General features: G+C 39.1%; 1 protein-coding gene across 4 annotated transcripts; it reads right to left on the bottom strand.

Annotated features, from left to right (window-relative positions):
* Positions 1–2,351: 2,351 nt before the first annotated feature.
* LOC107538242 (uncharacterized) lies at positions 2,352–26,735 on the bottom strand. Of its 4 annotated transcripts, none has more exons than XR_015715853.1 (4): positions 26,627–26,735; positions 26,172–26,323; positions 10,388–10,472; positions 2,352–2,459 (listed from the first exon to the last, which is right to left on the bottom strand). XR_015715853.1 is itself a non-coding variant. In XM_087825975.1 (3 exons), the coding sequence occupies exon 3, from the start codon at positions 16,154–16,156 to the stop codon at positions 14,231–14,233; it is 1,926 nt and encodes a 641-aa protein (XP_087682101.1). In that variant the 5' UTR covers positions 16,157–16,668; positions 26,172–26,323; positions 26,627–26,735; the 3' UTR covers positions 13,858–14,230. The 4 variants fall into 4 exon arrangements, 1 of the variants encoding a protein (XP_087682101.1); XR_015715851.1 differs by lacking the exon at positions 2,352–2,459 and adding an exon at positions 5,907–6,775; XR_015715852.1 differs by lacking the exon at positions 2,352–2,459 and adding an exon at positions 8,182–8,393.
* Positions 26,736–27,300: the final 565 nt, after the last annotated feature.

Below are 27,300 nucleotides of genomic sequence, written 5' to 3'. Positions count from 1 at the left end.
ATTTTGAGTAGCACGCAACATTTTCCCACCCCGTGTAGTCTCGATTTACATAAACATAATTGCAATGTAAGATGAAAACTTGTCTATGCAATATCTTACATTACAAAAACATATCCTGTGTTATAATGAAACTCATTGCTTCGGGAAGGTAAGTAAGCATTGGTTAGAATAGGTTGTGACTGGGACTTAGAAAGGCAATCACTATAGTGAATATTGGAGTGTTATGGTTGAATTGTGTCCCCAAAAAGATATGTTGGAGTTTTAACCCCACAACCTCCAAATAAAACCTCATTTGGAAATAGGATCTTTACAGAGGTCATCAAGTTAGAATGAGGTCATTAGGATGGGCACTAATCCAATATGACTGATGTCTTCATAAAAACAGGCTATTTGGATACACTGAACATGAAGGAAAAGATGGCGTGATGCGTCTACACCCTAAAGTACACCATGGATTGTTGGCAACACTAGAAGTTGCAGGAGAGCCATGAACAGATTCTCCCCACAGCCTCAGAAGGAGCCAATATGCCAAAACCTTCATCTCCAATTTCTGGCCTGCAGAGCTATGAGATAGTAAATTTCACTTGTTCTAAGCCACCCAGTTTGTGGTACTTATACAAAGATGTGGTATTTTAATGCAAACTTTAAATGCCTGTACTATTTCACCACAAATTTCACTTCATGAAAATTATCCTACAGTTATATTCTCACAAGGGCACAATGATGTCTAAAAATGTTCCCTACAGCACTTTTTATTTAAACAAAATACCAAACAACCATAAAGCCTGCCTAAAAGGAGTTTTCTTAAAATATAACAGTCATATAACTAAATACTATTCAAACACTAAAAATAGTGATATACATACATATTTTTATCATAAATTAGTAAGAGGAAAGGAAGCCAGATGCAAACTGAAGTTGTCATGTGAAGGGGAAAAATATACTCCCATTTGAGTGGAATGAATGAAAATTAGATTTTAATTATGAACTTAACATAACACTTTAATGAAAGGCATCCAATGTTCATAGATAGGAAACCCAGTATGATAAAGATGTCATTTGTCACCAAAAAATGCAATGCAATTCCAATAAAAACCCCAAAAGATCAGGAGCACAAAGTCATAGTGCAATACAGCTGATGGAAAGGAATAAAGAAAAGGCAAAAGGATATTGAGAAGGACAACATGGGAAACTTATTTTAGCAGAAATTAAGACAAATCTTATTAATCAGGACTTTTAGACTTACTGTTTTAAAACTACAGGAAATAGGAGAGTGTGTATTAGCACAGAGAGTCAAAGAGGCAAAGGAGTGTATAGAAAGCCAGGAATAGACACCTAGAAGTAGGACAGTCAATAAATCTTGTAATTATATGAGTAAGAAATTAAATCGCTACTTCAAATCACTCTGTACCTACCCCAAGGCCATAGTAATGCTATATTTCTTCTAAGAATTGAACTTTTACTTTTCCCACTTGTGCTTTTAGTACACATGGTTTGAATTTTGTTCCGCTTTCTATAGTAGAAACTGCTCACGATTAAAATGACCTCTGAATACCTTGTTAAATTAGACCCTGCAATTCATGGCACAATGTTCAGGTTGGAGTCAAGGCAGAGAAAGGACCTCCACCCACACATCATGTTTAGTACGTGTTTGCCGATGCCTGAAATACTTTAGCAGCAGATAGAACTGTGTTCCAAATTGAGACAAATGCTTGAAATGCAAATAATCATTTCCTTAAATTTGTGTTGAGAGTAAATGACTTTTATTGAATAACGTTGTGAGGAAAATTATTGACAGGGAAGGGGAGAGCAAGTGTCAGAGGCTATGGGAAAACGGTATCATCACCAGGTGGAAATGACAAAATGAAGAGGCGAAAAATAAAACCTGAAAGCTTCCAAAGACAATATTTATTTGCTTCAGATGTTTCTTTCCAAAGGCTAGCCATTACTCAAATCCTAAACATTTTGTGTGGTTCCGACATTTTAACAGCAACCACTACTGTTGCCTTGTGAATGACTTGGTAGCTGGTGTAACTAATCCACAGCTCACTCAGTCGGTTAAGACACAGAACTATTGCGTTTGACCTTGTATTTGCTCTGTGGTCATGCATTACAGAGTTCACGTGACAAAGCATTTTTGTCACACTTGTAACAGTTTACACTTTGGTCATCGGTTTCCAAGTAGAACTTCAATGTGTTCAGAATCACTCCTCGGTTGGGTAAATAGAATGAGCTTCCAGGACAGGCTACATATTTTGCTGCTGCTGAGTTTTGGATAAAAGTTTAGAAACCAGCTCTTCAGGCAGAGATTAAAGACTTGGTCTGGACATTTATAGAACCTTTGGTGTATCATACGTTACAGAAAAGTGAATGGAAAATTGCTGTGCCCTGTAATGCAGTGCTCAGGGGAGCACTCAGGCAAAGATCCCGTCACAAAATGATGGCTCAGCGAAGACTTCCTGCGGGAGTCAAAGGAGACGTTCAGACATGGTGAGTTAGTTACATTCAGACATGGTGAGTTAGTTACATGTGCCGTGTCCGTATTCCCTTCCTGTTGATGCCGCAACAAATGACCATGACCTGCTTGGCTTAAACAGCACAGGTGAATTCTCTCACAGCTCCGGAGGTCAGGAGCCCCTGACTGAAATCAAGGCGTCAGCAAGGGCGGCTTCCTCAGGGAGCTCGAGCCAGAAGCTGTTCTCCTGCCTTTCCCAGCTTCAAGGCCACTCGCATCCCTAGGCTTGTGGCCTCTTCATCCGTCTTTCTTTTGTCCATCCAGTCTTTCTCCAGATGCCCATTTTCTAGGCCTTCTGCTTCCCTGTTTAGTGACCCTTGTAATGACAATGGGCCCACCCAGATGATTCAACATAATCTCTTTATCTTAAAGTCATCTCATTGGCAACCTTAATTCCCCCTGCAGTCTTCAGTCCTCCTTGTCTTGTATCATAACATAGTCAGAGGGTCCAGGGATTAGGATTTGGACATATTTGGGGGTCCTTATGCTGCCTACCATAATGTTAAAATAAATCTCCTTCCTGTATTATGAAACCCCAGGACAGTCTTTAAAAACAAAATATTTCCTTGATACCATTAATGTCTTACTCATCTGTTTTTAAAAATTTAGGGTAAAACTGTTAAGTTTATTGTCTATTGAATTAACATATATATATGTATATATCTATATATACACATATATATATGTATATACCTATCTATATACATATAGATATATACACACTTTTTTTTCTAGCTTTTCCCTCAAGCTTCTTTCTTTAGTTTCATTTACTGATCAAAAATCATTATTTTACAAGATAAATGTGAAGTTTTATTGCCAACTGTTGGTTTTTGGCAAAACATTCTACAATATTCTAGTTTCTTTCTATGAAGGAGTTTTAACATGCTAGAAAGAAGGAAATGAATATTATAATTGACTTTTCAGACATCACTTTTTGGACCTTTGAAACAGAATACCTCTCAGAGAAAACATAAATGGGTACATATCAGAGGACACAGAAAAGGAAAAAATACCCATGATGGCATTTACACAGCGTTGTTATGCATTATTGTTTGTGGCAGTGAAATAAATATTCATTAGCGAAATGTCTTTTTAGTGGAAAGAAGCCAGAAGCAATAGCATACTTATACAGCATCAAGCTCCATGGGGGAAAAGCTGTTTTTGTTACTTTTCAATGGATTCTTTTTTAAACTCATAGAACATACTATTTAAGTAGATTGATTTCTACCACCTCTCAACATACTAATCATTAAAATTACTTTTACTGATGATATTGATAGAAAAGGTAAATTATTTACCACTGTGTCTTTTAGATAGTAAGAACTGAATAAATGGTACTTTAAAAGCTTTAAAGCCCAGCCCTGGCCACGTGGCTCAGTTGGTTGGATCATAGTCCCATACACCAAAAAGATTGTGGGTTGGATTCCCGGGCAGGGCACATGCCTAGGTTACAGGTTCTATTCCTGGTTGGAACTCCTACAGGAGGCAACTGATTGATGTTTCTGTGTCACATCAATGTATTGCTCTCTCTCTAAAATCAATTAAAAAACATAGTTGGAAAAATGGCTTTAAAGCCCAGATTACCAATTACTGCATTATGATGATAATTGCCATTCTAATAATCTAACTTACTCCAAACAGATTTCTTACAGGCTCTACTGATTAGTAAAGAAATCACTTTAGTCCAGCCAGCATGCCTCAACAGTTGAGTATTGACCCATGATCCAGGAGAACTCAGTTGTTTTCCTGGTCAGGGCACATGCCCAGGTTGTGGGATTGATCCTCGCTGGGGGGTTTGCAGGAGGTAGCCAATAAATGACTCTTTCATCATTGATGCTTCTATTTCTCTCTCTCCCTCTCCCTTGGTCTCTTTGAAATCAATAAAAACATATTAAAAACAAAAGTGAAATAAAACTTTTGAATATAATCATGTATTCTAAAAAAAAGACTCACATTCTAAACAGGTGTCTGTCCACAGATTCAGCTCTGAGGCTTCAACGGGAATTGAAACTGTTAGCCTCATCAGCTAGTTATTGACAAAGAGAGGGAGCAAATGGACCCAGGCATCTAATTAAGCCAGATTAACTAGGAAGATGTAGCTTCCAGGCACTCCAGGGGATAGCTGCATTGCCCTGCAAAGGGGATTAACATCCCTCTGTTTTTCCCAGTGGGCTGGAAGAACTGGCTTTCCAGTCCCCCAGAGGATAACCAGTCCATTCCCCCAGATTACAGGGGATGGAAAGCCAGTAAACAGGAAGAAATTCCTCTGCTGGGTGCATGCCCAGTAGAAGCCAGGTGCCCAGGCATAACTTTGGGCAAGTGCAGTAGGAGCCAAAATGGACACTATAAGGGGGAGGAGTCTAGCCTGCGAAAAGGAGAGGATAAGATTTACAATAGCTAAGATCTGGAAACAGCCCAAATGCCCATCAGGAGACAGGTGGACAAAAAAGCTGTGGGACATTTACACCATGGAATACTACGCAGCTGTAAAAAAGAATGATCTCTAACCCTTTGGGACAGCATGGAAGGACCTGTAGAGTATTATGCTAAGCAAAATAAGCCAGTCAGAAAAAGACAAGTGTCACATGATCTCATTCATATGTGGAAACTAATGAACAAAATAAACAGATGAACAAAACAGATCCAGAAACAGAGAAGCAGGGAACAGACTGAGGATTCTCAGAGGGAAGGCCAGGGTGGGCGGGTGGGAAGAAATTAACCAAAGAATTTATATGCGCTTATGCATGACCCACAGACACAGACAATAGCCTAGTGAAGGCCTGGGGTAGGCGGGGGGGTGGGGAGGGCTAGAGGTCAATGGGGGGGAAAAGAGGACATCTGTAATACTTTCAACAATAAAGAAAACTCTTTGGGAAAAAATTACACTGGAGTGAAAAAATTCAGAAAAAAATTGTATCAAGGGGAAGAATAAAATACTAAACTAAGAAGAAAAAAGATTAGGGCAGGAAACCCCTAGAAGTTAAAGAAAAGGGATTAAAGAGGGGGCAGGCCCAGCACAAGCTAGAAGAGTGAGAAAGAGATTGGTTACTTTGAAAGAAAGCCTGCACTTTCCCAGGCCTGAGGCAAAATAATCAAAGTCTAACAAAGGCCCGGGGTTCATTCATTTGTTCATTTATTCGTTTGCCCATCTGTTCACTCACGTTCTCTCTCTGTAGCAGATGCACAGGCCAAAGCAAGGGCCTGGGTGCAGCAGCACAGTTACCCACTGGGACACAGCCAGGACAGACGCTAAACTAGCCAGAGGGGGACAGAGACTGAGCTGGACTACTGAAGCTGTGGCAGAGATGGAGCTGGACTCAACTGATCTACTGAAGCTTCAGATACCCTGCCCATGCCAGGCTAATGGCACAGCCCCTCTGGGCCCTGGCCCTTCTTCTGGGCTTGGAGAGGACAAGTACGCGTCTCAGGACCCAGAGGTGGACTTCTTCCTCAGAGAGACAGAGCTGAGCCAGCTGGTCCTGGATGAGACATCGGACACCTGGGGGCAGTCCTTTCTTTTTGTTCCAATAAACCTTGCCACAATACCACCCATCCTCCTATGCGTGTATCCTTGAAATGCCTTTCATGCAATGCCTTGAAAGAATCCTGTTTCCACGAGCAACACAACTACCTCTGATTATGGAGATGGGAAAATATTTAAGGACGATCTCCTTCTTTTTCACATGAGAGTCTGTTTCTGGGCACAGTGTTGCGGAATAGATGTAGAGTTTCATGCATTAAAGAGTTCCTTTCAGTTTAAACACTGATCAAACCATTGGCCATGTCAGGGCTGCCTTTGGTTTTTCTTTGAGATGCTGTAGAAATGTTCTCAAATCCTGGCTCCTGACAGTCAGCTTTACTTCAGCCTGCCTTTGTCAAAAATAACTGTACGATGAGACTCCAACTGAAGTGTCACATCGTTCCCCAAGTTTACTTTTTGTTATCATTATTATTATTATTCATAACAAACTACTTGAATTTGCTTCTTGGCCACCTAGCCTCACCTAACACAAGAGAAACTCTCCAGCAGCCTCATTGTGCTTAGTTATCCTAGAATCCGATGGTTAGAAGGAACACCAGGGCTCATCTAATGTTACTTCCAAAGCCCTTATCTCTCTAGGGTGTTGCTGGCCGAGCATCATTCAGTTTCTGTTCTACTGCCTCTGACCTTATTAGACAGTGATGCAAGTGGTGGGAAACTTTCTTATTATAAACCAAAGTGTATCTTTCTTCAACTTTTTCTATTAGCCTTTAAGTTACCTGCAAGTAACAACAACAAAAAAGCATAATTAAAAAGTACTATACTGTGGAAGACCAAGCATCTCCATTATTTCTGCTTCAGTTCTTTAAATCATCAGTCATATGATATTTACCCCAGAATCCCTCCAGACTCATTGTGAAACTTTTCAGGCTGGCTCCACAAAATTTTCTGGACATTTTCAAATACCTCTTTCAAAATACTCAGATGTTTTATGATATTCTTATGTGGTAGGATGACTTACCTCACCAAATATTTTTTAAGATACAAAAGAAATTGAACTTATATATGTTACACAAGTAATTCATTTCTAGGAATAAACAGAGATTTCATTAGTAGGAAAAATCCACATACAATTTTTTAAATATTTCAGACACTCGATCCAATGGCATGTTTACAGATATGTCACCTGAACTATGTGATATCCATTGTTATTCCCCTTTGCACATAATATACTTACATACCCATAAACAATCAGCATTTCTGACCAATATTAGGTACTAATAATAGCAAATTTAGTATGAATCTATATATTATATCAATAAAAATTTCTTTAACTTTAAAATTCATAATAAAAAAACAAATATTTTAAAGATGAAAAAGACAAAAAGAACATGCTATAAAATTATCAAAATTGTTTGCTTTCAGGGGAGAATCAATAAGCAGCAGCGTGTGGTAAAAGGTATCTTTGTGGGCCTCCTTCCATAGATATAGGAAATTATAGAACTTACCACAACATACCAGCTGTGGAATCTTGTGTCTCCATTTAATGGATAAAGCATACGGAAAATTTAAAAACAACCCTTAAGTATTCCAGGAACTGTGAGACAAGAGCAGAAAGACAACTTTTCTAAAGCCTCACTTTATCCCTGTACTTTTTTATAGACAATGACTGCATTACTAAATCAAGATCTTAGCACTCACCAATGAAATGTGGCTGGACCTTCTACATCCCTGTCTACATAAAAAGTTGCTCGCCTGCTTCCCAGGTCCTTTACACCAGAACCCATGTGGGGCAGAAAAACCAACTTCAACCATGCCCTAAGGCAAGGCATGCCCTTGGCAGAGCAAGAAGATGGGGGGAATCTGGCTTCTTGAATAACTTTATAAGGCAGAAGCAATTGTTTCTGTCTTTCTGGGCCACACGTTATACATTTACCTTATTTTACCCATCATGTGTCTTTGCTGTTACACCAGCAAAGACTTTACCCTTCTTAATACAACAAGTATCCTGAGTTCTGAACTTCCACCCCTTATTTTTCTGTAAGTGGCTTTTGTTCAATTTTCTATTATTATTGTCATAGTTAAAGTTGGAGCTTTTAAAATCTAACCTCAATGTCTTTTCTAGGTGTTGCTGCCAATGTATTCTTGGAAATGCAGACATACAAGAGCACTTGAACTTCTTAAAATGCTCTAAGGGCTTCTTCCTTTCACATTTCACAAAAGAACACAGCTCACCTGATGTATGTGCTTTCAGTATGAATTTGTGACACATTTTTCAAAGCATTCACTGTCAATTCAGTTACCTGTCTGTTGTGGACTGTTTAATGGTGTCCATTTTTCTCAGTCTGATACTTCAGTGGGTCCTAACACACACTGTTCACTGGGGAAGTCTAAACACTAAAGACACACAGGGTCGTCAATCAAGCAGCAAACACTTTCTGAGTTTCTACTAGAGGCAAGTTCTCTGATGGGTGAGAAACACTGAGAGAGGGTGAAACATGGTCCCTCGTATCAAGGAGACTGTGCTCTTCTTAGGGACACAGAACACACTCACCATGTGATAGGAGGTACATGATCACTGCCACTACATTCCAACAAAGGGCTGGAAGAGAGTATTCTAGGGTGAAATTGATGCAAACATTTAAAGCTACCTAAACCCACTCGCAGACCCTCAGTACATACCAGTATTCTTTTTCACTCAGTTTGGGATCCTATCCCAGGTACGTGCACTTAACTCCTCATATGTACCCTCTCTCTGGTCCTCACATCACGGATTGTTACCTAAAAGGGTTAAAAACAGCAAAGCCTTTTGTTTGGGGCTTTTTACCTTTTCCTTCCATAGTTCATTTTTCTGCCCTATAGAGGTTTGGGCTCAAATAAGATCATGGTCTAGACAAACATATATGTGCTCTCATAGCTCAGGTAAAAGGTGTCCAGGAAATCCAGGAGTGTGAGAAAGAGAAGTGATATTTTAGATGGTGCGGGCAACTTGGCCTTGCTCGCAGAACCGTCTAAGCTCCTTTCTTCATTACAAGGGGAGCATGTACATGATCAGATCTCATTTACCTCTATGAAGCTTCACTAGAGTTGGCCAATAAGCAGCCCTGGTATGAGGATACAATGCAGAAAGATGAGCTATTATTCTCGAGGGAGTTGCAGCCGGGTGCGTGGACAGACATGAGATTCCCTGTGGGTTCCGGGAGAGCCCTTGAGAAACATCCTTTGCTGTTGCAGACTGAGATCATTGGTGGCACTTCCCCTGAAATTCTACAGAGCGGCCACCATGTCCTGGAAGCACCTATAGCTACCCGCCTCAGACCCTGTGGCTGAGGCCTGTGCCCTTCAGTGTCAGCTCTCTTAACCTTTCCTCTTCCAGTTCTTCCTCCATCTGTGTAAGCCCCTCTTCCTTTACTAAGCCCTGCAACTCTGGAGCACATACAGTGGCATGGGTTTGCCTGGATGAAGCCTGACAGTCACAGGTGAGAATCCTTAGTGAGATGATGACAGGGGGTAGTGCTGGCCTTTTCGGGCACCCTTCCTCTGCAAAAAATACACACACTGCGCAATGCATGGGGAGGGTGGGAGAGATACATCTAATTCTAAATTCCATAACTAACTTAAAGAAAGTAACACAGGAAGGTGGATCTGGACCAGGGCTAAACGGGAGGCTGGACATAAGTCAAGGGTTTAAAAGAGCCAGGACGAGATGCCCGAGAGAAGGCCAAGCAGGGAGGAGCTCACTGGAATATCATGAGGGATATAAGTAGACCCAAGGAAAGAGAAAAAAAAGACAAGAGTAAAATAGGGGCGTTAGCTCAGTTAAGGGAATCAAGTTACTTTTCAGAAATCAGTGTGAAGCCCTCGACAGGAGGCTTAGTTGGTTGGTGTCATCCTGTACACTAAAACTGCATGGCTTCAATTCCTGGTCAGTGCACATGCCCTGGTCGCGGGTTCAAACCCCAGTCAGAGCGTTTATGAGAGGCAAGTGATTGATGGTTCCTGCTCACACTGATATTTCTCTCTCTCTCTCCCCCACCCCTTTCCTCTCTCAAATCAATAAAAATTATATCCTTGGAAGAGGATTTAAAAATAACTCAGAGTGAAAGTAGTTTCAATTTGAAACAGCTTCAACTATCTTGAAAGGATCAGAAATTGTTCTATATGAGGAATCGCAGCATTTCTTTCCCCATCCTAAGGAGCATTGGCTCCTGTGTAGCTCATCAATGTCTGGATGGCAACATCTCAAGTTTCCATTTTTGATCTTCTTTCTTAATTCCATACATAATGTTTTTAAAAATATAAAAACCTAAGTTGTACTGCTGTCTGCCTTCTCTAAGCACTGCAGTGAAATGGACTTTAGAAAAGCTTCAGTGAAGGTGAGAGGAGCCCACCTTAGTGACTTCATCTGATGAAACGTAGGTGACGAAAGTCTCCCAGTCCTGTCTGAATGGTACCATCCCTGAGGAAGCCAGTCACCTAAAATACATGCAGTGTGTACATTTTTTAGGAAAATGTTTAAGATTTGTTCTGAACAGTATTAAAATACCATTCGAACAAAATTTTAAGTCAATCAGGCATGCAGCACATGTTTCTAGAAACTCGTATTCTAAAACAATAACCACCCATTGCATTTGTGTATAAAAAGTCTACTTAGTGACATGAGTTTGCTTTGCAAAGAACTATATTTTCTTGTGACACAAAAACATCTTGAAACCCTACAATTTGAAGAATTTGTTCATTTCCTTATTTGGTATAAAAAAGGCCCAAATAGTAATAGTATTAATTTTTTTCAGAGTCAAAGGATGTCACCTCATTAGAGGAAGAAATGTAGTACAATATAAAGAGTCCATGGGGTTCACATTAATACCGTTTACTATGTCAGGTTTTGTGCTTATTCATCAAAATTTCTAGATACCAAATAAAAATAAAGAATATCCTAACATACTCAAAATATATTTCTTTAGTGGAATTAACAAGTAGTTATATTTTTAAAAATATATATACATCTTTATTGATTTCAGAGAGGTAAGGAGAGGGAGAAAGAAACATCAATGATGAGAGAGTCACTGATCGGCTGCCTCCTGCACGCCCTCTGCTGGGGATGGAGCCCATAACCCAGGCATGTGCCCTGACCGGGAATCGAACTCTGATCGCCTGGACCCTAGGTCAACACTCAATGGCTGAGCCATGCCCAGCAGGGCAAAAAGCAGTTATTTTTAAACATTATTTTGTTGATTACAAACAAAGTAGGAATTTTTGCCTATGTTTTTCAATAAGAATTTCATTAAATTGAAAAGAAATAGAAGGTCTTGCAACTAAATCTACTAGGAGAAAGCAAGAGAAAAAGTGCCTCTTTTTAAAAATTTCATTATGCTTTATTAATGAAAATAGTAAGTTCACACATTTACTAAAAAGACATGACAAACTGATTGTGTGACCATATGTAAAAATACACATTACAATTACTTAACAAGTGTTCCTCTACTTGTGATTTAATGATCTCATAGCTGGGTTTTCTTTGTTTTTTAAAATAGAGGCTAGTAACTTAGCAAAAGTGGATGTACAATTACTTTATGCATTTAGGGATGAGTAATCTGTCCTTTCTCACATATCCCTGATCATTTTTTTTGTTTTGTTATAACCACATCAAGTAATGCTCATTGCTTCTATCTATGACTACTATGATGATACATCATGATTTTAATGAACTGACATCACAGTTTCCTTAGAGTATTTGGAAAAAGTAGTTAAAACACAAAATGTCCCTATGTCTTCTATTAATGCAAGAAAATGTGTGCTGTCTGGTGACATACAAAAAAGCTCTAAGTCAACCACAAAAAGCATCTCCATTTAGATTTCCTTCATACATTGTGAATTACAACGTCCTCAATCTTTAACGGAAAAGTAGATATTAGTGAAACCCACTTTATAGACCGGAGCTCACAGGTCTTTCAGGTAGTAAGAATCAACCCATCATTTCACACACAGACCAGGAAGAAAAACAAAACAGCATAAAGTAACATGAGAATGGAATCACACTTCTCAAAGTATCTCAAATACTGTCAATATAAAATAGGATACATTCTAAGTCATTGTACATATCCAAACATCCATCCCCTTGATATTTTTGAAGCACAGTATTAAAAAAAATTATCTAGTTTTTAAAACTTGAAAAAATTCTCTAGAGTAAGTTTTCTGATTTAGACTAATACTTGAAAACTATTAACATTCAACTTTGAAATCTCTGATATTTTAAAATTAATTTTCTGTTACATACTCTAAATTTTTTTACATCTTTAGAGAGACTTTCAGGCACAAATTATTTGGGCTTTTGTGAAGTGTATATTGTGGACAAAAGATTTTCATTCTATGCTATGAACATAGAGATCCACCACAGTGTGAATTCCCTGTCAGACAGTGAGGGTGCAGGTCCAGGTACATGGTTTCCTACAATCTTCCTTTCTAAGGTTTTATTTTACTATGAATTCTCACACATCGAATAAGCTTTGAATGCTGAAACAAGGGTTTTCCACATTCTTTACATTTATATTGTTTCTCTTTAGAATGAATTCTGATTTTGAGTAAGGTTTGCATACTGGGGAGAGTTTTGCCACACTTTTTGTATTTGTTAGATTTCTCTCCGATATAAATTATCAGATGCTGAGTAAGGTATAAATAAGGATTAAAGACTGCCACACTTTGTACACTCTTAAGGCTACTCTTTAGTATAAATTCTTTAATGTTGAATCAGACTGGAATAATGGTTAAAGGTTTTACCAAAGTCTTCACATTTTTACTGTTTCTTTCCAGCATGAATTCCCCAATATTAAGTATCAAGCACAGGTTAAAGGCTATGCAACACTTTCTACTATTGTAACAATTCTGTCCAGTATGACTTCCTTCATGTTGGCTACGACACCATTGCTGAATAAAGGCTTTTGCACATATACTATATTAATAAGGTTTCTCTCAAGAATGAATGCTTCTTTCATGTGTGGTAAGACATGAATGGCACTGAAAGGCATTATAAAATTTTGCACATGCGTAAAGATTAACTACAGCAGGAATTCTCTGGTTTTGAGTATGTTCTGCATGCTCACAAAATCTTTGCTACATTCTTTGCAAGTTTTCTTCCTATTATAAATTCTTAGTGGTTTTTTTTTTTTTTTTTTTAATATATATCTTTATTGACTTCAGAGAGAGGAAAGGACAGGGAGAGAGAGAGAGAGAAACATCAATGATGAGAGAGTCATTGATCAGCTGTAGGCCGCAACACGGGCATGTGACTAACCGGGAATCGAACCCTGATCGCCTGGATCCTAGGTCGACGCTCAACCGCTGGGCCACGTCCGGCTGGGCATAAATTCTTCTCTTATGTACAATAATCCATGAATGTCATTTAAAGGATTTGCCACATGCTCTAAATATGCAAGGCGTCTCTCCACTATGATTTGTCTCATGACCACAAGATACCAATGATTACGAAAAGTTTTGCCACATTCTTAACATTTGAAACATTTCTCTTTAGATTGATTTGATTCTTAGAAAACTTGAATGTCAAGATTTTTCCAAACTCCTTTACATCTTTAAAGTTTCTCTCCACTATGAATAACGTGATGATACATAAGCTTTAAGGAGCGATGAAAGGCTTTGCCACATTCACATTTGTAAGGATTGTTTTGAAAATGAATTATTTGTTGTCTAGTAAAATTCCAGTGCCAATCAGTTTTTATCACACTTATTACATCAGTCAAGTATCTCTCCAAAATGAATTCTCTCATGTACAGTAAGACATGAATGGTGTTTTGAGAATTTGCTCCATTTCTAACATTCTTAAAACTTACCTGCAAATTTTTTATTTATTTTAGACTTTTGATGTTGAGTAAGTTTGGAGTGCTGGTAAAAGACTTTACCACGCAGTATGAATTTTCTTATATTCAATAAAAACTTAACAATGGTTAAAAACTGTCACATTTCCTACATTCATAAGACTTCTCCCCAGGATGAATTCTCTAGTGCTCAGTAAGTTTTAAGGACTGAGTAAAGGAGTTGTCACATTACCTACATTTTTATAGTTTCTTGCAGTATGAATAGTCCAATGTTTAATAAGGGCTGAGGATTGGTTAAAGGACTTGCCACATTCTGTATACTTGTAAGGCTTCTCTGCAGTATGAATTGTATGATGCTTAGCAAGAGTTGAGGACGAGTTAAAGGCTTTTCAACATTCTCTACACTTAAGGCTCCTCTCCAGTATGAATTCTCTGATGGTTAGCAAGAGCTGAGGACCAGTTAAAGGCTTTTCCACATTCTCTACATTTATAAAGCTTCTCTCCAGTATGAATTCTATGATGGATAGCAAAAGATGAGGACCGCTTAAAGGCTTTGCCACATTCTCTACATGTATACGGCTTCTCTCCATTATGAGTTTTATGATGTTCAGTAAGGTATGAGGACCGGGTAAAGGCTTTTCCACATTCTCTACACTTATAAGGCTTCTCTCCAGTATGAATTCTATGATGTATAGCAAGAGATGAGGACCGGTTATAGGATTTGCCACATTCTCTACATGTATACGGCTTCTCTCCAGAATGAATTCTATGATGTTCACTAAGGTCTGAGGACCGGGTAAAGTCTTTGCCACATTCTCTACATTTATAAGGCTTCTCTCCAGTGTGAATTCTCTTATGGTTAGCAAGACTTGAGGACCACTTAAAGGCTTTGCCACATTCTCTACACTGATAAGACCTCTTTCCAGTATGAAAGCTCTGATGGTTAGCAAGACTTGAGGACCACTTAAAGGCTTTGCCACATTCTGTACACTGATAAGAGTTCTCTCCAGTATGAATTTTGTGATGGTTAGCCAGACTTGAGGACTGGAAAAAGGCTTTTCCACATTCTCTACACTGATAAGGCTTCTCTCCAGTATGCATTCTCCGATGGTTAGCAAGATTTGAGGACCAGTTAAAGGCTTTTCCACATTCTCTACATTTATAAAGCTTCTCTCCAGTATGAATTCTATGATGGATAGCAAGAGATGAGGACCGGTTAAAGGCTTTGCCACATTCTCTACATGTATACGGCTTCTCTCCAGTATGAGTTTTATGATGTTCAGTAAGGTATGAGGACCGGGTAAAGGCTTTTCCACATTCTCTACATTTATAAGGCTTCTCTCCAGTATGAATTCTATGATGGATAGCAAGAGATGAGGACCGGTTATAGGATTTGCCACATTCTCTACATGTATACGGCTTCTCTCCAGAATGAATTCTATGATGTTGACGAAGGTTTGAGGACCGGGTAAAGTCTTTGCCACATTCTCTACATTTATAAGGCTTCCCTCCAGTATGAATTCTTTCATGTATAGAAAGATGTGAATGCGATTTAAAGGCTTTGCCACATGCTTTACATTTGTAAGGCTTCTGCCCAGTATGAATTATCTGATGTTTCATAAGACCTGAAGGCCAATAAAATGACTTATCACATTCTTTACATTTGTAAGATTTTCCTCCAATATGTCTTGTCTTATATCTATTGAAATTGACCATTTGATTGACAACTGTATCCCTCAGATTATATTTGTAAGTTTTCTCCCAAGTATAATTGTTTTCTTTCTCAGTATGATTTGAAGACAGCTGAAATGAGTTGATCCTTTTATTTTTTTGGTTTGTATTATCCATGTTTTGATTAACCTGATATTTTTTGTGATTTGAAATTTGGTCAGATGCTTTTCTACCTTTATAATGGTTCCCTGGAAGCTGAGTTCTCTGATGTCTCTTAGTATTTGACTCTTGGTGTAAGGTTTTCCAATGTTCATTGTATTCATAACTTCTGTCTCCATTACATGTACTCAGTAGTACTTTAGAGAACAAATCTTCTATTCCTGGCTTTTGCAATAAGGTTTGATTTTCTTCAGATGACATAGCTGGGGGGAGAGATATTGTTTTGTTTCCCTTCACATCCCAGTGCTCCTTTATTTGCTCCAAAAATTGTACCAGAAATGGCTTAGAGACAGCAAGACCCAAGGAGACCATGTTCCTGTAGTTTTCCAACATCACATCCACATACAACATCTGCTGAACAGGATACAAGCAATCCCACTCCTCCTGAGTGAAATATACAGCCACATCCAGGAAAGTCAATGGTCCCTGTGAAGCAGCCATACTGTCCTGTTCCTTGTCTTGCTCTGGATTTTCTCAGGTGACCTGATTTTGGGAAGTCATGTATGAATTATAAGAATGTGTCTTGCAAGTGTCACCACAGGTCATTTATCTGCCTCCAGCACAGTTAGTCAGGACGATCTGAAACTGCTGAAAGGGCCACTCTCTCCTGTTCTTTGTCACAGAAGGATCAGAAACAATCAGCTGCACTGTAGGAGGCACAGTAAGATTTCAATGTCTGCAGTGACCCTCTGCTTTCATATGTGTTGGAATGTGGTCTGAGATACTCAGGTTTAAACCAGAAAGACTGAAACCATGGAGGCCAGCTTAACCTTCAATGCTCCATAGCCACTTCTTGTCTCAGAAAAAAGCTTCTTGACATCACTCTTGACGATGATTTTGGAATCGACTCCAAGAGCTTAGGTGACTAAAGCAAATGTAGACATGGAGGGACTGCATGAAACTGAAGAGTTTCTGCACAGGAAAGGAAGCAATCAACCAAATGAAAAGGTAACCTATAAAATTGAACAAAAATATTTGTAAATCACACATCAGATAAGGAGTTCATATCTAAAATATATAGGAACGCATACAAATCAGTAACCAAAAAAGCGTAGTACAATAAAAAATTATAAGGAAATAAATAGATCTTTTACACAACACACAAATGACCAACAGATACCTGAAAAAACTCAATATCATTAATCACCAGGGAAATGCAAACCAAAACCATAATGAGATCTATTACATACCCGTTAGAATGGTTATTATAAAGAAACAAGTGACAGTTCTATGTATATACACAAAGGAAGATTATTCATCCATGGAAAGGAAATTCTGCAATTTGCAAAGATGCGTGTGGACCTGCTAGGTATTATATTAAGTGAAATAAGCCAAACATAGTACAAATGCTATATGATCTTATAAATGGAATCTAAAATAGTCAAAGTTATAGAAGCAAAGACTACCAAAGCATTTTCCAGGGGCTGGGGATTGTTCAGGATAAAATGGGGAGATGGTGAAAGAGGATAACATTTCAGTTATACTGGATGAATACGGTTGAGATATTTAATGTATAGTTTCATAACTATATTTAATAATATTGTATTGTGTACTAGAAATTTGCACAGTGGGTAAATCTTAATTGTTCTCACTGCCACAACTACGAGAAAAAAAAAAAAAAAAAGGTGTACTGGCGTAAATTGATAAAAATGTGAATTAGCTTGATTATGATCATTCCAAAAGAAATACATGTATCACAACAAGGTATACACCTTAAATACATGAAATTTTTAATTGGATCGGTGGTTTGGTGTCGACCTAGGAACCAGGAGATCAGTGTTCCATTACCAGTGAGGGCACATGCCCAGATTTCAGAATCGATCTTCTGTAGGGCATGTACAGGGAGAGAGGCCAATCAATGACTGTCTCTCATAGTTGATGTTTCTATCTCTCTCTCCCCCTCCCTTCTTCTCTGCAATGAATAAAAACATATTTTAAAAAATAAATCTGAAAGTGTGCTCAAGAAAAAATTCCAAATTACCCAAGAGAAATCAACGAGTCATGGCAACTCTAAATTGTAGATAGAGCATCATAAAATCAAAATGAAAAGGGAACATGAGCAACAAATGTGAAATGACAGCCATGCCATCAGAAAGCCACATAGACATCAATTTCAGCTAGGACGAATGGGGAGGTTTACAGGTCACTCACCATCATCACCCTTATAGGCCAATTGTTAATCCTAGACCCAAGAAAATTTAGAAACCCATATTTAGGCAAGAAGAGTGAGGAAACATCCCTGCCAAGCTCACATATAACAGGTAAAAAAAAAACAATGGAACTATCACCCTTCTTTGGGAAAGTCTACTTTTTTATTGTATATTCTTAATAAATGAATGGTGGGGTGAAAGTCCGTTGAAACATACCATCCTACTCTGAAGTGCAAAATAAGGAATTAAAGTCAGCAGTTTCTTAGCACCCACTTCAACATTTATGTCTCAAAATGTCCAGTAGGGTGTGATTTCATCAAATAACCTATAAGTCTTCAAGATGAGAAAACCACACAAACACATACATGACTACTTCAATTTACCTAAAGAACACATTCATAGTACATGTCCTACTACCAAAGGCGTGGGCTGAGCACTGGTGAATGCAAAGATGAGCACAGCTCTCAGGGTTCTTACAATCCCACTGAAAGGCAAAATATCTATGAGTAGGACAAGGAAATGAGAGAACTCATATCTGGATGTGGCTTTATTATGAAAGTTCTCAGCCTTGTTTCCAAAACTGAGCACTTAGAGCCTCATCCCAAAGGTCAGATCTACCACATGTCCCAGGAAGCAAGTGAAGAAGCTGAAGGTTCTGAGTAAAAAATTAAGTTCATTTCACTAAACGCTTGGTCACAGAGATTTTTTACGCTACCAAAGATATATGCAAAACAGTGGGATAGACAGTGTATACTCAGGAATCTTAAAAGATATCAGGAAAACATTATGGAATGTTTTGAATATGGTTTCTACTAAAAATTAAAGAAGTTTTTAATATGCTACAGACTCAATAACAAATACAGTGAATAATTGTGAAGTGGTGGGTACCATTTCAATAGAGAAAAAAAGGAAAAAAATATGAACATAATCATAAATAAGTACTACAGAATAGAAGTCATCAAGAACAGTTTAGAGTTAAAAAGGAATATCAGGATCCCCATGGGGTAACTTCCTTATAAACAGTACCATGCCATATAATTTGACTCAATTATTAGCAAAGTGGAAATGGGAGGCTTTGTGGCTAGCATGGAAATGTGGGAAAATGTCTTACTGATCCACCCAATGGTTCTCACCCAGGTAAGATTAATTCATGGACACTCCACAGAGAGGAAAGTACTGTGTCTTGTTTTGATTTGGTTTTTGTCCCTACCTCATCTGATAAGATTGGAGCGTAAAAGTTTGTTGGCAGTAGTAGTGATTAACTGTCCTCTCTGCTTACACTTGTTTTTTCACAGATGTGAGCAAAAGCAAACAAAATATTATTTATGAGCAGCAAAATATGTACAACTAATCTAACTACAACATACACTACGGGTACAATCTTGCTCTGACATACTGTGTCTTAGGCTTTCATTTTTTTAAAAAGCAGATTAAGAATACAGGGGTTGGTCATCAACTTTCAGAAGTCTGCTTCAGTAAATGGTCTCTGTTTCCTTAAGGAAAAAAAAGAGAAGACACAGACCAGGAAAACGGTACTGAAAGCCATTTCTATTTCATGCAAGAACAAAACACCTCCTTTCCCAATTTCTTCACTTGAAGAGAATTTCTTCTGAAGTAATAATGGATTTCTTAGACTGCAATCTTTGGTGCTGCAGAATACCAAATCATCCAGCTACCAGCCACTGGGATTTACGTCCTATTTAACAAACTTGCATTACCACAAGCTTCCTTGTCAAATCGTATCAACACTTAATATAATGAAAGTCAAATAGCACTTAGGAGAATTGATTGCTCCTATCACAAAGCCAGACTGAGAAGAGAGAGGACATACTTGAATCCAACCAGCTGTGCATACAGACCTTCCAATAGGATTTTAGAGACTGAGGATGCAAAGCTTATATATTACATGTTATCGTGAAGTAATTACATCTTTTATGGAAGTTATTTTGCCTTTTATTTCATGTAAAAAATTCAGTAACCATTTATTTTGAATGTATTTGAATTTTTTATTATTTTTAAAAGAGTTTTAGTATTATATATAAATGAACATTACATTCAAAAACTACAGGTGAAAAGAAAAACAATCTTTCATTAACAGTAGGAAAAAGCCAGGGTTATGTTCCTATGGAATCTTTTAATTCATAAAGAAAATCAAATCAACATCATTTGATAGGCATATGTATGGATATGCAACATAATGTATGATCATAAAGATTTGGAAAATATGTAGATCATATCAAATTCTGTCTTTCGGTAACTTCAGCTCCATGTGATGAAAATTCCCTAATATTCTATGTATCCCTGCGATGATGATAATATCCTTGATGGGAAGAGAGCTGTTTAACCTATCATGTATTAGTCCTGCTTTATCAGGTTTATGTATTTCAGCTGTTAAGTACTTCAATAGGGGTTGCTCAAAACTGTGAGCCCCAAAATCTCACTGGCACTCACTGTTAGGACTAGCCTCTGAAATCTGTCCTGATGTCTTATTCCCTGTCTGGGACTGAGAGAAAGCAAAAAGTGGCTGATTCTGCCTCTGTCCCTGGAAACTTGGCCCAGAATGAAGCTCTGAGGGGACTAGAGCACCCGGAAGCTCCCCTTGCCTTCAGATTAAATAATGGGAAAGTCAAAATGGGCTGAGAAACCTAGAGACAGAGTAGTGGTTGTGCATCAAACAAACCCAGGGCACAGGGAGGTTCATTCCATTCTTTAAAGATCCTCTTTGGGAAACAGAAATCCAGTGATACTCTTATATCAACAAATGTGAATAAAATGGGAATAAATACCTATCAACAATACTTTAAATAAAAATGAATTAAATGCTCCAATCAAAAGTTACATGGAGGTTGAATGAATAAGAAAACATGTCCCTTACATATGCGTCTACAGGACACACTCTTCAGATTGAAAGACACGCAAAATGAAAGTAAAGGGATGGGAAAATATATTTCATGAGAATCGAAACAAGCAATCAAAAAGTTGGGGTAACAATACTTTTCCATGTGTTTGAGTTAGGAAGTTACCAATCTCCTCAGCTGGAGCAACTCACATTGATATTTCTCTTGTAAGCAGTTGATAATGAACAGCAGTCCCCAAAATAGGTATCAGTATGTGTCTTGTTTGTGATTTAGGTGCATTACTTTTCTTCTCAGGTAGATTTTATGCATGTGAAAGGAATAAAATGTGGCTGATAGTTCTGCATTTACCCTGGAGAGCATCATCATGCAAACGCCTACAGCATGCTCAGGAAATATTGGTGACTTGACATTGTTTTGTCAGCCTTGGCACTCTCTTCCTCAGCTTAGCATTGCTTTTGTTCTCACCTTGCTGTGTCTCACCTGCCATAGATTATACACCTGGGCCATGACTTTCTCTCTTTGTATATATAGGCTCTTCCCCAAAATAGCACCACAAATATTCTAATACTAATAGCTCCTGAAGATCTGAGAACTCTGAGAATGTTATTTCTACAAGCAGTTGTTTCTTTTGTCCTTCAGTCATTTTGCTCTATCAGTTTCAGTAATTACCTTCCACCCAAGTTTTGAAACCTACCCCCAATAAAATATTATTAGACAGATACAGACTTTCCTAAAATAGATTAATGATAAACATTAAATTTTTTAAGAATTGAGAGATTATAACAATATTAAAAAATAGTGGTTAATATTTTAAGCATGACTAACCTGTACTAAAAACTGTTGCAAATATTTTATATGTATTATGTCATTTATTCCTAACAACTCTATGAGGGTATTATCCCCAAAGCAAAGGTTAACAAACTGAAGAACAGAAAGGCTAAATAAACTTTACCAAATTAACACATCTACTAACATTTGACAAAAAAATGAGTCATGTCTTTCTGACTCCAGGACCTGAGATATATGTTGATATGCATATTAGTGTGTATGTCAAGTAATAACCATCTTACAATTCAAGCAAGTGCCATAAATCACTCAAGAACCTGAGATAAGGCACCAGTGAAAGTTTTGTTCAAGAAAATGTTGACATTTTCTTGTCATTAGAAAAAGAGCTGACTTTTCTATAAAAGCAAAATAACATATTCCACACATTTTGAGATAACGTTTGATCATAGTCCTTTGCACTCTACTGAGAAGAAAAAAAAAAAGTCATTTAGATGGTGAAATCTGAACTGTGAAATGTAACTGAAAAAAAATCCTGGTTATAAAATCTCTCTCTCAAGTTACTTATGAAAATTTTTGAAACTCCCCACCGTAAGACACTTGTGTTAGTAGATCAAGTTTTATCACATATGACAAAATGGTGTTTGAGTGTGAAGGGAATGGAGAAGTAGGGACTTGGAGAAAAGACAGAAGGAATATGTATCAGAAGGAAAACTGGTTAGAAAAATAACAGAGGAAGATAGAATTGCCTCCTAGATATCAAAGGAAAAGACATGGGGAAGTCTCTGCCTGAGAAAATTTCAGATGACAGGCAGCGTCTGCTGAAAAGTTTCAGAGAAGGCGGGAGACCCAAATACAATTGCCTAGGTTGTTAACCACAGATGCAGCCCACAACCCAGAAAGAACAGGGCTTAGGACAATGACAGGGGTGTTCCTCAATGAGACTGTCCTCAATGTTGTACCCCTGACGAGCACCCCTGCAGTGCTGCCCAAACTCGCAGAAGAAGGTGAAAATCTGTGACTCCTTGGGAACACAAGGAGCCCACAGCCAGGAAAAGGGCCCTGAGATAAACACCTGGTTAAAAGTCTAGAGATGTGGTCCTTTGGGTCAATAAATTGACAACTTCTAAAATGAGCAGGAACACACATCATATTAACTCCTTGCGTTAGTTATTGTTTCAATCAATTGAACGGGGTTTGGGGAGGTGGAGGTGGAAGATGGCACACAGGAGATAAATTCTGATGGCAAAACAATCATCAAAAAGCAAACTTTCTAATCACAAGATGCTCTGCAGTCCACAGTCTCAGGCTTAGGTGGTCAAAAGGCATGAGATGCTTTTTGAAAAGTTCAAATAGCATCCCCAAGTCCCCTTCCCAAAGAACTTTCCCTTGGGCCTCCCTGTCACCAGTCTCAGCTGCTTCAAAATCTGACAACTGCCCTGGCTGGTTTGGCTCCATGGCTAGAGCATCTGCCTGGGGACTGAAGAGTCCTGGGTTCTATTTCGGCCAAGGGCACGTACCTGTGTTTTGGGTTGCATCCCTGGCTCCAGTCGGGAGTCAAACAATTGATGTGTCTCTCTCACAGTTGTGCGTCTCTCTCTCTCTCTCTTCCCCTCTTACTTTCTTTGAGAAGCACTGGAAAAAATGTCCTTAGATGAGGATTAAAAAAAAAAAAAAGACAACTTACCCAGGAGGGTTTTCTGCTCCATGAAACGGTATCTGCCTCAAAGCATGGGTTATACTGATAGTGCTGCGCCAACACTGGCTTTAGAGTCAGAATTTCAGAGCTTAAAGGGATCTTGTAAGTCACATAGTACAACTCTCTGGGGTCTGGAGGTTAAGTGACTTCCTTGAGGTCACCAGACTAAGCAGTGGAGAATCAGATATATTAAGCCAAGTTTGCTGGTGCCTCGTACTCAATCTGCCTGTGCTGTGTTGGAAGGACTGGTATCAGGGAATCCTCTCCCAAAGAGATCAGGTGAAAGATAAGCTCTTTGCCTGGGCTGCCCTATTCCCCAGACTATTTAGGAAGCTCCTTGTGTAACTTGGGTAAGTGACGCTCTACAGGTAGTTTCATGTAGTTGGGCTGGCAGATTTCTCTCGAATTTCACTTCCTGCTGGAAATGCAGGAGTCTCAGCACGAGACATTCAATTTACCACAGTTCAAGCACATGAGTCAGGATAACATTTATGGGAAGGAGGTTTTTAAAAATGTCATCATGTGTACCTAACTGGGGTTTGATTTGTCTTTTAGTCCTCACCAAGGATATTTGTTCATTGCTTTTCAGGGAACATGGAAGGGAGAGACAGAGAGAAACATCGATGTGAGAGAGGCACATTAATTCATTGCCTCTTTCACATGCCCAGACCAGTGCCGGGGAATCAAGCCTGCAAACAAGGTCATGCCCTTTACCAGGATTCAAACCCGAGGCTCTTCAGTTGGCAGGCCAACCCTCTAAACACTGACCCTAACCAGCGGGGACATGTGTACCTCTTCGAATGGCTAAAATCCAAAACACTAATACCACCCAATGCTGGAGAGAACTTGGAGCAACAGGAATGCTTATTTATTGCAGGTGGAAATGCAAACCAGCGCAGCCACTTTAGATAAGAGTTTGGCAGTTTCTAACAAAGCTAAACAGACTCTTACCCAACAAAACAGTGAGCATGCTCTGGTTATTTGCCCAAAGGAGATGAAAGCTTATTTCCACAAAAAACCTGCACATGGATGTTTATAGCAATTTACTCGTAATTGCCCAAACTCTGAAGCAGCAAAGATGTCCCTCAGTAGCTGGTTAATAAATAAAGAGTGGTGCATGCAGACAATGGAATACTAATCAGTGTTGAAAAGAAGAGCTATGGAGCCATGAAAAGATGAGGAAGAACCTTAAGTACACATTGCTGAGTGAAAGAAGCCAGTTTGAAAAAAATACATACTGTCTGATTCTAACTAGATGACATTCTGGGAAAGGCAAAATTAGAGAGAGAGTAAATAGGTTAGTAGCTACCATGGGTACAAGAGGTGGTTAGGAGGGTTGAATAGATGGAACAAAGGTCATTGTTAGGATGGTACAATTACTCCCCGTGATACTGTCATGTCAGATCCAGGCATGAATCTGTGAAAACCCACAGTGAACCCTCAGGTAAACTACAGATTTCAGATAATCATGATGCATTGATATTGGTTCATCCATTGTAACAAGTATAACACACGAAGGCAAGATGTTAATAATACAGGACACAGTGCTGGAGAGAGTGGGTAAGTGGGGTTTCTCTATGCTCAACTTGTCTTGGAGCACAAAACTGCTCTAAAAAATAAAGGCTATTTTTTTAAAAGTAAACACTTCATATTCAACAAGAATCTGGGTTGAATTCAACATAAATTGTTATTATGTTGATATATTTCTTGCTGTCATAAATTTCCAACGGAAAATTTTCTCATCGTTCAACCCAAGTCACTGAGGCCAGGTCCAAGGCTCCTGACTCACTATCCAGTGATTCAACAAATGCTGTTTAAGCACAAGTCCATGCCTTTGTGGACAGTGCATTCTCCTGACAGCCTCACACATTTATGTTTGCCTGACATACTAGATAGTGTTTTAAAATGTTCCATGTGTTAATTCATTTAACACAATGAAACTTCAAGGAATGGGATATTCCTATCATCCATAAACAAATGTCAAAACTCAGGCTCCAAGAGGCTCAGTCACCTGCCCATGGTTACACAGACAGGAAGGTGTGGAAAAAACTGAGATCTGACTCCAGGCCACGTGGCTCCAAAGCAAGTGCCCATCACCCCTGTACCATGGCAGATAAAAGTAAGGAAAAACTGAGGAATCCAAAGAGTGATTTCAGTTCTTCCAAAAAGCCCACAACTCGGTGGCAGAAACTAAGGAAACAAAAATGAACAGAATAAAATTAAATGCCCCAGGAATTCACTATGAACTAGCAATTGGCCCTGTGTGAAAGGGCTGGGAAGAGCAAGAAGGAAGCCTAAGTGAGACCCTTGGAGGTCACACTTCCCAGGAAGACTGCAGCTAAAAGATCCTTAATGGCAGAAGGTAGAGCAAAAAGGCTTTTGGAGAACTGAAGCTGGTTTGATGAACCCACCTGCATGTAAGGAAATGGTCCAAGGTCAGGCTTGCCTTGGTCAGATCAGAGACATTCCATACCAGGTGTTCTCCAGGTGTGGACCCTGGACCAGCAGCATAACCTGGGAACTTGATACTATGGAAATTCTCAGGTGTCTTTTTCCTAAAACTCCAGTTTTTGTGCTTGTTTTTTTAAATCCTCACCATAGAATTTTTTTATTGATTTTAGAGACATAAAGAGAAAACATCAATGTGAGAGAAAAACATCCACTGGTTGCTTCTTGTACATGCCCCAATCAGGGATCGAATCCACAACCTAGGTATATGCCCTGACAGGGAATCGAATTTACAACCTTATGGTGTATGGGTCAATGCTCCAACAAACCGAGACACACAGCCAGGGCTAAAACTCCAGGTTTTATAATCCAACCACAATGTGGCTTTCCTCAAAGATTAAATTTCTAACATTGCACTGGATCTGAGAATAAGTTTGGTCTTGTGTCCGGGGTCCGAATACCATCCTTATCTTAGAAACAGACCCAACAGCAATTTCAAGCCAGGATGTTAGTCTTACCTGTGAAGGCGTTCATAAAAGTGGAGAGCGACCGGTTCAACATTTTGAAGAAAGGATCTCTGCACGGGTATTTCTGAGAGCCACACAGAACTGTGTGCTCAAGAATGTGCGGGACTCCGGTACTGTCCATGGCCGTGGTTCGAAACTGCAGGCTACAGCCAGAAAAGAGCCACGATGGGGCATGTTAGCTCACAGGGTCCAATAGCTTCCAAATGTGCCATCAGCTTGGATTACTGCAATTCACCATTTGAACATGGTAATCTCTCACAAAAATGTTTGCCAACTATAATGTACAGAATCACTGACTGCAACTGTCAACTTTACACAGCAGAGAACGTCAAGTCACTTTATCTTGTCTTTATATTTTCAGGGCACTGTCAGTACCATTACTTTAAACTATGGTGATGGCTCTAAGAAGAAACGTTTAAGAACGTGTTTTCAGGGTGCCCACTCACCTGAACAGGTTATTCGTGTCTTCTCAGGCCAGGTGCAAGTATCTCGCTCCTGTGCCATCATGGCTGAGCTTCACGGCGGTCAGGAACAGTTCAGGGACAGACGATACCTGAATCAACAAGAACATGAGGCTAAACTCAAATGGAAAGGCATCCAGAACAGTTACGCTAAATCCACTAAGGGACCTGGCTGGTCTGCCTTAAACTAGGACAATACTGCAACACCAGCCTGTGGGTGCTGGAGGCACATCAGGAGCCACCTGTCCAAATCCCAAATCTTACCCATGAGGAAAGTAAGAGCTAGGCTGACAATGGTACACACTTTTCCTTTTTAGCATGCTTACTATTTACCAGACATTTTTTAAACAGCTCATGGTCACCCAGTGAGGGAGCTGTTCTCACCCATTACAGATGAAAACACTGAGGCTCAGAATGAGAACCACTCTTCAAGATTCAGACCCCTTCTGTCACACCAGGCCACCAGAGGAATGAGGGCTCTCGCTTGGGATGTCAGAATGACACAGCATAGGGACTTGGATCCGAAAATAGAAAATACCAGGTGGCCAGGAAGCCAAGTTAAACCAGGGATTCAGAAGGTACTGGGATAAGCTGACCATAAGAATGTCACCACCTCTCTACTCCCTACTCAAAACTCAGAGATAGCTGATTTTACCCCC

The sequence above is a fragment of the Miniopterus natalensis genome, chromosome 1 (genome assembly GCF_054644295.1).
Source record: "Miniopterus natalensis isolate mMinNat1 chromosome 1, mMinNat1.hap1, whole genome shotgun sequence".
NCBI lineage: Eukaryota > Metazoa > Chordata > Mammalia > Chiroptera > Miniopteridae > Miniopterus > Miniopterus natalensis.
Note: the sequence above shows the minus strand (reverse complement) of the source record. Positions and strands in the feature narration are given on the sequence as shown.